Genomic DNA, 12,184 nt, shown 5'->3' on the forward strand with positions numbered 1-12,184 from the left:
CACGAAATTTACAGTCCCCTCGCAGCCGATGGCTAGCGTGGATTTCTTTTTTGCTCATTTTATAGGTATTTAGAGCTATCGTTCGGACTTGTATGTAGAATTTTTAATTCGACTTTCTCGTCTGGAAGATATTTTTTTTTTAAAAAAAAGAATGTACTTACGCTATCTTCTGAGGCCTTCACGCTAGCAATCGGCTGCAGCACCCGTCTGTAATTGAAAAGTCGCCGGGTAGTAGCAGAGGGAACACTAAAAGAGTCGACGTTTTCTAAACTCCTTTTTGCACCACGTAACCACATATATTTTGGAATGAAATTTCTAGAGAAAGATAGAGATAACTAAGTGCTATCCTCTGAATAAGGTATACTCAGAACTCATGGAGGAGTCAATCTAGGTTTAGTAGAGGTGCATTGTGTTTACGGGTGGCCTCCGAATGGCCATCCGCAAACCGATCTTGCATAAGTACACGATGTTCTTTACACTTGCGAGTGAGCTCGCCAAGATCCCTAATCATTTTTTTCCTACACATGGAAGCTGAGCAGACTTCCGGGCGGCGTTGAAGCGTATCTTGTCCAATCAGCCTGAATCACGGAGTTGACGTGGCTCGGCACTTCAGGTGGGCTAGGAGCCCCACTGCATGGGCTGCTGCGCCGTAACACAGGTCCACTCGGTCCAGTTAACGCTTAGGCCTGCACACTTCGGATAGGCTAAGATGTGGTCAGTGGATGATACGTGGAGCCAGGTGCACTTGCCGGGAACAAGGCTGAGAACAGCGTCACGGAAAAACCCGTCAAGGTCCCCAGTCGTAACAGCCGGTCCCCAGTAGTAACAGCCCATTGTGCTTTTTTTTTTTGCTGCATACTCATGTCACCGAATAGGATTCCTGCCTGTGGTATAATTGGCTGGGAACAGTAACAGCCACTTGAATGAAAGTAGCCTATAAGGGTGGGCCATACCGCTATAGCCGACACGTAATTTGTTGAGCCTTGCAGAAAAGGTACAGAAGCGAGGCCGTGTTTGCATGCCAACAAGGTTGACAAGGGCTACTGTGGGGACGCGAAGCCACGTCAGTCAGTCGGCGTCGCCAATTGGATCTGTTGTGTCCCACAAGTAAAATCCAGGAAGAGGGATAATTGAGGCTGAACCAGAACCATTAGGCCCAGCTCTTACGTCGTCGTCCATCTGGACTTGAAATTTAAATAATGTGTCCAGAGCCTTTTTTTTAGAGACCGTCTGCAAAGCTATTCTTCCTTCGCATCACACTTTCTCGATCTTTCTACGTATTTCTTGCGGCCGCAATGGCCGCAAGCAGGTACCTCCGCACCGACTACAACGTAGCATGGATCTGTCCGCTGCCGGACGTCGAACTGATACCCGCAAGACTGATGCTTGACGAGCATCATGACCCTCCCTCTATCGATACAAACTACGACGACAACACCTATATCTGTGGCACTATCAAGGGCCACCGCGTCGTTATCGCTGCTCTCCCGAGAGGCTTGACCGGCAATGTGAATGCCGGTAGGCTAACAGGGTCACTGTTCAAGTCCTTCCCGAACATCAAAATAGCCCTGCTTGTGGGAATTGGCGGAGGCGTCCCTCGATCCGAGCCATCGAACGACCCCCTTGAGGACATCCATCTCGGTGATGTAGTGGTAGGCTGGCCTGGTGATGGAAAGCCAGGCGTCATTTACCACGACCTGGGTCGAGCGATGGTGAACGACGAGTTTGAGATAGTGGGGGCGATGGACAAACCGGAATGGAGGATACTCAATGCACTTAGCCTGCTATCGTCTAATCAAGAGATGGAGATGACTGCTTTCCCCGAACAGCTATCGAGGCTGCAAGGGAGGCCTAAGTTCGCGATGCCTGATGTGAAGCAGGATCGGCTCTTTCAGGCAAGCTACCACCATGTCGGCGACAAAGGGTCCAGCTGCGAATCTTGCGATCTCGCCCAACTCGTTCAACGTCCCGTCCGCACGGACGAACAAAGGAAGACATTTGTGTTCCATCAGGGGAGAATTGCGACTGGTAACTCGGTTATCCGCGATGGCGAACTGAGAGACAAGATAAGCAAGCGATGCGGTGGAGTGCTGTGCGTTGAGATGGAAGCGGCCGGTGTGGACATCAACGGGAGATGTCTTGTTATCCGCGGCATATCCGACTATGCCGACTCACACAAGAATGACATGTGGAAGCACTACGCGGCTGGGAATGCTGCGGCCTTCGCTCGAGAATTACTGTGCACAATGCAGGCAAGCACGATCAGAGACATGGAGGGCACAGTTCAAGGCAAGTTAGAGGCTTCTATCACTATCATATCTCAGAATAAATATTGATACTTGACTGCAACGTTTCACGCACTGTTATGTTTGACCTTCTAGTTACAGCGCTAACATATAGAACAGCACCCTGGCGAGTTCCATTTCAGAGGAACCAGCGCTTCGTCGGCCGTGAAGCCGAGATTCAGGCGCTTAGCCAAATGCTATCATCGTCAGAAACCTGCGAGCGAGCCGCAATTTGGGGCCTTGGCGGATGTGGCAAGACTGCAATCGCCCTGGAGTTCGCTTACAGGACAAGGAAGCAACATCCTCGCTGCGCCGTATTCTGGGTGCCAGCAATCAGCCGAAAGAGCTTTTTGGATGCTTACCGAGATATTGGCATGCTCTTACAAATACCCAACATTCAGGATGAAGATGCAGACGTCAAGCAGCTTGTCCAACGGGAGCTCAGCGGTGAGCGCTCAGGCCAATGGCTCATGGTTGTTGATAATGCCGACGACATTGATGTCCTCTTTCAAGAAGACACCGATGGCACTCGGTTGATTGACTGTCTCCCAAACGGCCGCAGAGGCTCCCTTCTATTCACGACTCGCACTCGCAAAGCTGCCACTGCAGAAGCTGAGAACAACATAATCCCGCTCCCTGAAATGGAAAAAAACGAAGCTAGAAAGGTCTTGGAAAAATCATTGTTGAAAAAGTCGCTAATGGAGGATGATGCAATCGACAAGTTCCTGGAGGACCTTTCGTATCTTCCCCTCGCCATCGTCCAAGCCGCGGCTTTTATCAACCAGAACGACATTTCGATCTCGAAGTATACGTCTTTGCTTCAAAATCAGGATGAGATCATCGAGCTTCTAAGCGAAAACTTTGAAGACTATGGGCGATACCGGGAGACAAAGAATCCGATCGCGACAACATGGATCATTTCTTTTGATCAGATTCGGACGCAGGATCCGCTTGCCGCACGGATCCTTTCATTCATCTCGTGTATACTACGCGAGAACATACCAGCCTCTCTGCTACCACATGGAAACTCTGAGGTAAAGCAAACGAAAGCGATTGGAACATTGACTGCATACGCCTTTATCACGGAACGGGAGAATCAGCAGCAGAAGCACAAATCATACGACACCCACCGGCTCGTACATTTGGCAACCCAGAACTGGCTGAAGATGAATCAGCAGTGGACGTTCCAAGTCCAAGAAGTAAGCACACAGCTATTGGAAATCATGCCTGATCACGACCCTAAGACAAGGGAGACATGGGCACCATATCTACCACACGCGCTATGTGTTGCAACGAGAGCTGAGGAAGTTGAGATAAAGAAGCTAGGAGAGTTGTGGTCTTGGATAGGCAACTGCCAGGACGCTCTTGGACATTACGGTGCATCTGAAGAGCCTTTTCGTAAAGCCCTCCAGATAACAGAAAAAGAGATGGGGAAAGAGCATCCAAGAACACTGGAGCTCATGTTGAGCTTTGCAGGGGCTCTACGTAAGCGGCGTAAACACGTCGAGGCTGAACAGGTTCTGCGGAAAGTGGCAGCATTAAGGGAGAGGACTCTAGGAAGAGAGCACTCTGAAACTCTGGACACCATGGTAGAAATTGGAAATACTCTCGTATGGCAAGAAAAGTTTGCCGAGGCCGAGCAAGTGCACCGCGAAGTGCTAGTACTAAGAGAGAAGGAGCTTGGGAAGCAACACGAAGACACGCTGGAATCCATGGCTGGCTTAGCAGACGCTCTAGTGGGCCAGGATAAGTACGATGAGGCTGAAAGGCTGTACAGAGAGGTATTGGCAAAGTGGAAGAAAACTCCAGTGGAGATTGACCATCAGCTTTTAGCAAGCATGAACAGTCTTGCAATCGTCCTCTCCTACCAGAGAAAGGTCATTGAGGCCGAGGAGATGTATCGACAATGTCTAGCATTGGCCACCGATTTCTACGGTAAAAACCATCCCAACACGCTCAGAGCTATGGGAAACCTAGCAGTTTTATTTCAGGATCGGGAAAATTACGTCGAGGCTGAGGAAATGTTCCGGAAGGCTGCAACATTAAGTGAGGAGCTATTGGGTAGAGAGGATCCTAGAACACTTGAGTTTATGGAAGAGCTAGAAAGGGTTTTAAAACTTCAGGGGAAAAATATCGAGGCCCAAGAGATAGACCAGGTGGTTTTGCGTTGAGAAGGAAGGTTCTTGGGAAAGATCATCCAGACACAAAGACAGAAAAGCTCTGAAAGTCACATTGAAAAGGCAGAGGAAGTGTACCAGTTTTGAACGCTAGATGCTTTGTACTTAGCGGAGTGTGTCGAGTGGTGAAAGGTCTATGTTGCTCTTTGTTTTTGTCGACAGCTGTTGAAGCGAGCAAGGGAGCGGCGACGCCATAACTAGTTTCCGACTTTTCCAGCAGACTAGAGATACCAAAGGTCGCTCAAAACAAGCTACTACAATTCACAAACAAGCGACGAGCACCCCGCCCCTCAATAGCCCGAGTTACTAAATTTCGTTCTACTACGACCGCCGCGATCAAGCTTAGATAATCTGACCATTTGCGGCAAGCCGCCTGCTGAAAGAATCTCGTAGACTTGGAGGGGAACAAAGCTGTGGGAGTGGAAGTGGCGGTTACTAAAGCAATCGGAGCGGATGGAGCATCTTATACCAACTTTCGTGCGTTGAAGGTGGGCACTCCGCTTGTGCTCAGCGGATTGTATTCGCCTAGGTACTCTGAAGCTTAAGGATACCAGGCCATCCTTGATCATGCGCATATCTGCAAGCAGACCGATACAGCTTGATGCCACCCAAGAAGAACCGACAAGTAGACGCTCTTCCTTCAACATTGCGCCCAGTAATCCAAGAGCTATTGTGCTTGAACAATGAACCTTTCATCATCTGCTCGCATCTTTGACCCCATTCCACTTCTGCCTCAGGCGTTGCCTCCACCACGCCGAGACCACCTTCGGCTAGCCTCTTTTCCCTCTCCTTTATCAACTGAGTCGTCAACTGCGCAGTGCTCTGCAGCACAGGCGGAATATTCCCAAACGGGCCCTGCGGACCATTCACAAAAAACAGATTCGGAAAGCCCGGGCAGTTCACGCCCAAATAGCTCTTCGCCCCACCCCCCCAATGCTCCATCAACAGCCTGCCCTCCCTCCCTCTGATCGGAAACCGCGTATAACTCCCCTCAATCGCATCGAACCCCGTCGCAAACACAATGACATCCAACCCATACACCGTCCCATCACTCGTCCTTATCCCCTCCGGCGTGAACTCCTCAATCGGCGTCTCCCCCAGCGCCACAACGCGCACATTCTCCCGGTTCAGCGCCTCGTAGTACCCCTCCTCGCACAGCGGCCTTCGCGCGAAGAACCGCTCCGTCGGCACCACCTTCCGCGCCTTCTCCGCATCCCGCACCGTCGCCGCGATTTTTGCGCAGATGAACGCGCACGCCGCCTCGTTCGCGGCTGCGTCCGTGAAGGTGTCGCTGAAGCCGCCCAGCATGAACTGCATCGCGCCGCCCTCGCGCCAGAGCTTTTCGTAGACGCGGACGCGTTCGGCGGGGGAGACCGACATCGTCGGCGTCGTGCTCTCGCGGAAGCCGAAGCCGGTGGTGCTGTTCCACACGTCGTCGATGATGGAATCGTAGCGCGCGTTGTACGACGCGCGCTCGGCAGAAGTGACGGCGGCGTTGCGGGCCGGGATGGCGTATTGCGGCGTGCGCTGGAAGGAGGTGAGGGAGGCGGCGTGCGGTGCGATGGCGGTCAGGATCTGGATGCCGCTGGCGCCGCAGCCGATGATGCCGACGCGTTTGTTGGCGATTTGGACGTCAGGGGTCCATTGAGTTGAGTGGAGGAGGTGGCCGCGGAAGGTGTGTATGCCTGGGATGGAGGGGAGGATGGGCTCGTGGAGGACGCCGACGGCGGTGATGAGGTAGCGGGTGGTGTATTCTTCGTCGGTGTTGGTTTGGATGAGCCAGCGATTTTGGGTGGGGTCCCAGGTCGCGGATGTGACTTCGGTGTTGAGTTGGATTTGGGGGCTCATGTTGTGCTTTGATACTACGTGTTTGATGTAGGCGAGGATCTCTGCCTGCGTCAGGTAGCGGTTGGGCCATGGGTAGGTTCGGAGGTCCTCTTTGTCCCAGTAAAGGCGGTAGAGAAGGCTCGGTGTATCGCTTGTACAACCCGGGTATTGATTATAGAACCAAGTGCCACCAACTTCACTGGCACCCTCTAGAACCCTAACTGAGAGCCCAAGCTCCAGTACTTCGTGTAGGCTGTTGATTCCGCCTAGTTCGGCGCCAATGATGATTGCATCGAAACGATGTGTGGGTTTCATGTTGGGAAAATTGAATATTCAAGCCAGTTCTGAGGTAAAGCAGATGTGTTTAGAAAGCTGCGATCGATGGGACCCTACCTTTCGTACGCATGCTTTTATGCTTTCGCTGCACTTTGTATCTAGCCGATGTCGCTGGATGAGAAGTCTACTATCGGAATGGAGGGAGTTTATTGGAAGCACCGAACACTTCCAGTCGGTTCGGCATACTGTATACACATTGCTCGGTCTCCAACTCATTAACTCCGAGCAGTTACCAAAGGCGGTTTAGCGGGTTATGACCCTCGGGGTTGCCTGTATCGCTAGATCGGACCCGAAGTTACTGCGGCTGACTCTTGAATTAGGAAAAGCTTAAAGAATGCAATACCTTAGAGCGGTACGTGGGTGTGATAGAATTGTGAAATTGTTTTATTTAATAGCCTTTTCTCGCGTGCTCCTAATACATTCGAATACTTATTATGACCTCGGTCCCAATCCAGATAGATCTCAATCACGGCAGACGTAGACGAAATTGGTACCATTGGTGCTACAACAAATTGAAGTAGACAAAGCGTCTATCAGGGCATAAATGCACGGCATAATTGTCGAAAATTACATCCGAAGAAGAGATTCACTCAAGGGGTAAATACAAAATCGCATATATTTAGTAGCATCGCGGTCCAAATAGCACACCCGAACCCAAATAGCATATATCTAAAATTTTATAATAACATAAAATTCTTAACGTAATAAGAAATATAAATATTTTTTAATATTTATAATACTATTAAAGCTTAAATTTACTAATTCTAGTAAAAAATAAAAAGTTTTATAATAAAAATATGGACTTATTTAGTTAAAAAAATTTTAAAAATCGACTTTTTTTTTTCGCGTAAGAAAACGTTAATAAAGACTAAAATTTACTTATTTTTTATTTTTTTATAAAAGTAGAGAGACTTAAAAATATTATTTATTATAAAAAAAATTAATTTCTAGATAGAAACGTTGACGTTTTAGAAATAAAATTTTAGATATATGCTGTTTGGGTTCGGGTGTACTGTTTGGACCGGGTAGCTACCAAATATATGCAATTTTGTATTTACCCCTTCACTCAATCTGGCTTATTGCAATACTAAATAGAAGAGAGTCCGTTAGCTGGACTACCCATCGCCTTAAATTGTGCGTAATTTTCCCAGCTCCGCCGCTTGTCTTGATATGAGACTTATTACAAGCTAGAAACGTCTTCGGTATATTAGTAGCATGGAGAAGCGTGGCTAAGCCGTCTCCTGACCAGTGGTGCGACCTGATCCGAGTGTAAAGGCCCGAGTGTTGTTACATCTGGAGTCGCGCTATTGGCATGCCAGTCGTACTTTGAAATGGTTGCGAGATCGGTTCGGAATGTTTGAATCTTTCATATCGTGATTGAGGCTAGGGCTGGTTTATGCACGTGCCGACGTGGTGCACTCATATAAATATAGATGTGGATTGAGCTGAGTGATTGTAGCAACGGAGAAATGCTCTACGGCTGTCGCTTCAAATTTAGGGTTAGGCTCGCTCGGCTTTTTATTAAAAGTGTAATCTCATGTTAAATGTTTTTAATTTCTATTAGTACTCTTGCTCTCTACATCGAACCAGAAACGAAGTTGGTGTGTGGTTCTCATTGATCCGGTGGTGACCTGTCACGTGTCTGGGACCGGCAGGATTTCGGGCGCGGATAGCCAGAGTGATAGTGGGTCAGCTGGTGGTCAAGTCCGTTCGTTAGCTGATCACGGGTTGGTTGGTGATTCCCGGGTGGAGCCAGACAATCCCACTCCTCCGTATCCTTTTGGCTGAGCTGAAACGCTATATCGTATAGAACTATCAAGAATTACATCCTAGTATGCTACCAGTCATACGGGGCTAGCTACGGCTCTAGTTGTTGGTTTTTATTGTCCGTGGACCTTTACCGCGTTTAGTCGGCTCCGTCGGGCATTTACAACACCAAAGCCGAAATTGCAGCATTGCCATGGCAGCCACCAGGAACGCCCAACATCCATCGAGAAGCAATACAGTACTTTGTATTTATCACTCAGTCCGCGCGTCACAGCTAAAGGAGGTAGGTCTTTAATTGTTGATCAAAAGCGGAAACGGACTCGCTCGGACCGGACGATCCCTTAAGTCTCCGGACTCCGAAACACTGTTGGTGCGATTCCCGCTTCAATTCGCAAGGAAAAGGACATACCTGCTCCTCGGCCATCAGAATAAGCTTTCAATAAAGTCCGAGGGCTCAGAAGCTTCTCAAAACCAAACAATGCTTCTGGGATCGCAATGAGAAACTCAGCGCTATCGCCGAGGTAGGAAATCATCGGATAGCTAATTCAATCAGACACAGAAAGTAACAATCTTCTTGCATTAGGAGGCATTGATGTGGATTAAGCGTAAGATCAGCGGTTTATGCCATAAAGACGTGGATTCTTTTTCTCTCTTGCCATAGTCGTTGAAGAAATACAATCAGCACATCCGCTTACAGACTCAAGCGTCTCACTATTTCCATCATGTTCGGCTTCCAAACAGTTCCCGTTCCGAGGCCGAGGCCGAGAACAGCAACTGGATCTTCGCCGAACCAGGTTTCATCCTTATACGGTACTATTATCGCGATACGCGTCAGACCGTCGGTTGAGGTGGGCCCCTGCGCTTAGTGCGTCGGACCCGGGCTCGGAAGCTTTCAAAGGTGGTGGTTTCTTGCCGTTGCCTTATATATCTGTCAAACAATGCCTGGTGTGTTCACCAACTGTATCAAAACACCATGAATCATATCATAAGCCAGGATTTGCCGATTCTCATCATCGGCGGAGGCCTTGGAGGGTTTACCCTCGCACAGGCGTTGCGGAAGAGAGGCATTCCATTCAGGATTTTTGAGAGAGATGACGGACCTGAAACCCGAAGACAAGGTTACGGACTCGCCCTGCATTGGTAAGAGATTGAAGGCCTTGCACTTGCTCAAGATGCTGAATGTTTAAGGATATTGGAAGGCTTGTTGGCTGAAATGCCGGACGATCTTCCGCCATTCGAAGTCGTTTCGCATTTGCACGGAACCGACTTGACATGCGAAGGCGCACTCTTCGATGCAATCACCGGGAAAGAGAAAACTCGATTCTCGGATTTTCTCCGCGCGGACCGTCAAAAGCTCCGAACCTGGCTCTCAACCAACCTTCCTATCGAGTGGGGAAAGAAGTTTGAGAGATTCGAGGAAAGTGCTGATGCAGTGACGGTATACTTTGCGGATGGCACCTCAGTTTCAGGAAGCATCTTGGTTGGTGCAGATGGTGCAAACAGTCGCGGTGCGTATGAATTACCGAATCGACTTTTCTGAAACTGACGTATGGAATGTTTGAAGTACGCAACCAGCTTCTTGGTCCAGAAAAGGCCCAGCTGAATCTGATCCCCGTGGATATGCTAGTTGGTGAAGTAGAGCTGGGGAAAGAAGGATACGAAGAGCAGCTACAATTCGCTCGTTCTCTTTGGATTGCCGAAGCTCCTGTTGGCTACATCTTCACGGGCCTCCACAGCATTGCTAAGGACAAGGCGTCTGCAAAGTACTACTGGATGGTTTTCAGGAAGAGCAAGGACCTTACGGGAAAGGTCCATCCGTATCTCAGCTGGACTAAGCAACAGCTGTATGATGCAGCAGTCGAGACGACCAAGCTGTTGCATCCAAAGTTCGCGAATGTCATTCTCAAGACTTCGCCAGAAAACATGGTCCAGCCACCATATGTCCTTGAGGACTGGATTCCGCCAGTCGATGGTTTTTCTTCAGATCGCGCCACCATCCTGGGCGATGCTGCTCACAAGATGAGTCCTTGTAAGAAGTAATCCCCTAAACCTCATTACAGAATTATACTGAATCAAAATTTTTAGTTGGAGGCGAAGGCGGCAATCATGCAATGCAAGATGCCATCGACTTTGTCAAGGCACTGGATGGCTTCAACGGAACCAACCCCGCACCATTGCTGAAGAATTATGAGAAGGTCACTATCGAGCGGGGCCGGGAGGCGGTCTTCCAGAATCGCAAGAAAACGACGGACTGGGAGCACGAAACATCCGCGCCCACATGGTCCGAAACTTACCAGAATGGCGACAAAGAATAGAGGCTAGTCAGACAGAGCGTAGAACGCATACCCACGGGATCATTTGTTTAGCAATTATAAAGGGGCATTTCGTTTTTGAGACTGTCAGATATCAAAGAAGTGCACTCCTGGACTGATTCGCCAACGGCGTGTATGATCTTACAGAGAGTAATGTTATTATCCAGGAATGTTGAGCGAGAATAGGTTGCTTGTTTTTGCGCACCCTTCTTCAGATTTTCAACGCTTAACCCCTGGCTGCATTGCCACTCAACTCTGAAAGATTACACCACATCTTACCCCACGTTGTCTTGTGGCGCTTTATATTCTTCTGCATAGCTATTGATATTCTAAAACCCAATCCTTCCGCGGCGCTCTGGCTCAGAGTCGTTTGAGATGCAGGGAAGACAACCGAAATAACATTGAGGCCAACGGAACGCAAGACATGAGGAGTATGAGAAAAGATGTTCTCTCGCTCAATGCTGTTGGTTTAAGCAATCTCGATTAAGAGTCTAGCTAGATCAGGTATGGTAGCGTTGTGTCTCCACCCAAATGGGCCGAAATGAAGCCTCAGGCGCTCGGACCACTTGACTAAAAAAAATTCGTTCAGACGAAACCACGACCCACGATAAATAAAACATTAGAATGAATGGCTCTTGAGTATGTTTCTACGATCTATGAGTCTCCCTTGTGCACACGTGGAGTTTTAAGCTGATACCGCACCGAATTACTCCGGTACAAAAAGAGTTGCCCTTCTCGGCAAAAGTGCTAACGAGCCCTCCAGGAGGGCAAAAAGATGAGCGAACTCGATGATACGACGGCCGAGACTTGAACTCAGGACCTTCAGTGAACTGATCCTCGAAGGGAACTGTTAGACTGACGTGATAACCAACTACACCACCATCGCTGTAACCTTGTTCGGTGGATGATGATGTCGAGACTGCAGTGCGTTATATAGTAAGTTTATTGATTGCCGAAGAACAGCTGAAGATTTTCTTAGACTCAAGCACTAAGCAGTAATTAGGGTGGGTTGTATCGTATGGACTCAAAGCCTGTAGTGATGGCGAGTGGGCTTAGTCGGGTGTTGCTTAGCCTTTTTAGTCCGCCTAAATTATCCCGTCCTTATTCCCACTACAAACCATGCATGTGTTTGATTCCATTGGAGAACGAACTAGCCAGGCGTCTGAACCTAGCGTTGATTCAGAATTCCTGATGGTCTCCCGGTCATAGCACACTGCACTCTCTGGATCTTTCCGAGAGTGACTCGGACGGATGGGTCTCTGCAACGACAGCCATGGCTATTATAACCATGATTAGTATAAATTTGACATATGGAATAGCAAGTTGCTCAGAAGGTTTACTGGTATGCTTGGTGGACTGAATTGTGCTAGTGTGGCTCCAAGTGGACTACGAAGATGATACATGGATTTGATTGTGCAGTCATTGCAGGGGAATTCCAGCGCCGGTTTGGGTTAAGCGCCTCGTTTACGTGGGTCAAGCT

The 12,184-nt window shown here is 48.9% G+C and overlaps 3 protein-coding genes across 3 annotated transcripts; 2 read left to right on the top strand and 1 right to left on the bottom strand.

Moving 5' to 3' along the window:
- Positions 1-1,295: 1,295 nt before the first annotated feature.
- LTHEOB_4608 (Kinesin light chain) lies at positions 1,296-4,456 on the top strand (the record flags this gene model as incomplete). The annotated part of the gene is made up of 2 exons (XM_035513661.1): positions 1,296-2,028; positions 2,406-4,456. The coding sequence occupies 2 exons, from the start codon at positions 1,296-1,298 to the stop codon at positions 4,454-4,456; spliced, it is 2,784 nt and encodes a 927-aa protein (XP_035374657.1).
- A 531-nt stretch (positions 4,457-4,987) lies between these two features.
- Positions 4,988-6,604, bottom strand: LTHEOB_4609 (Cyclohexanone monooxygenase; the record flags this gene model as incomplete). The annotated part of the gene is made up of 1 exon (XM_035513662.1): positions 4,988-6,604. The coding sequence occupies one exon, from the start codon at positions 6,602-6,604 to the stop codon at positions 4,988-4,990; it is 1,617 nt and encodes a 538-aa protein (XP_035374658.1).
- Positions 6,605-9,365: 2,761 nt separating this feature from the next.
- Positions 9,366-10,707, top strand: LTHEOB_4610 (uncharacterized protein; the record flags this gene model as incomplete). The annotated part of the gene is made up of 4 exons (XM_035513664.1): positions 9,366-9,532; positions 9,581-9,900; positions 9,957-10,421; positions 10,478-10,707. 4 exons carry the CDS (start codon positions 9,366-9,368, stop codon positions 10,705-10,707), a joined length of 1,182 nt encoding a protein of 393 aa, XP_035374659.1.
- Between the last annotated feature and the right edge of the window lie 1,477 nt (positions 10,708-12,184).

The sequence above is a fragment of the Lasiodiplodia theobromae genome (assembly GCF_012971845.1).
Source record: "Lasiodiplodia theobromae strain AM2As chromosome Unknown scaffold_12, whole genome shotgun sequence".
Classification (NCBI taxonomy): domain Eukaryota; kingdom Fungi; phylum Ascomycota; class Dothideomycetes; order Botryosphaeriales; family Botryosphaeriaceae; genus Lasiodiplodia; species Lasiodiplodia theobromae.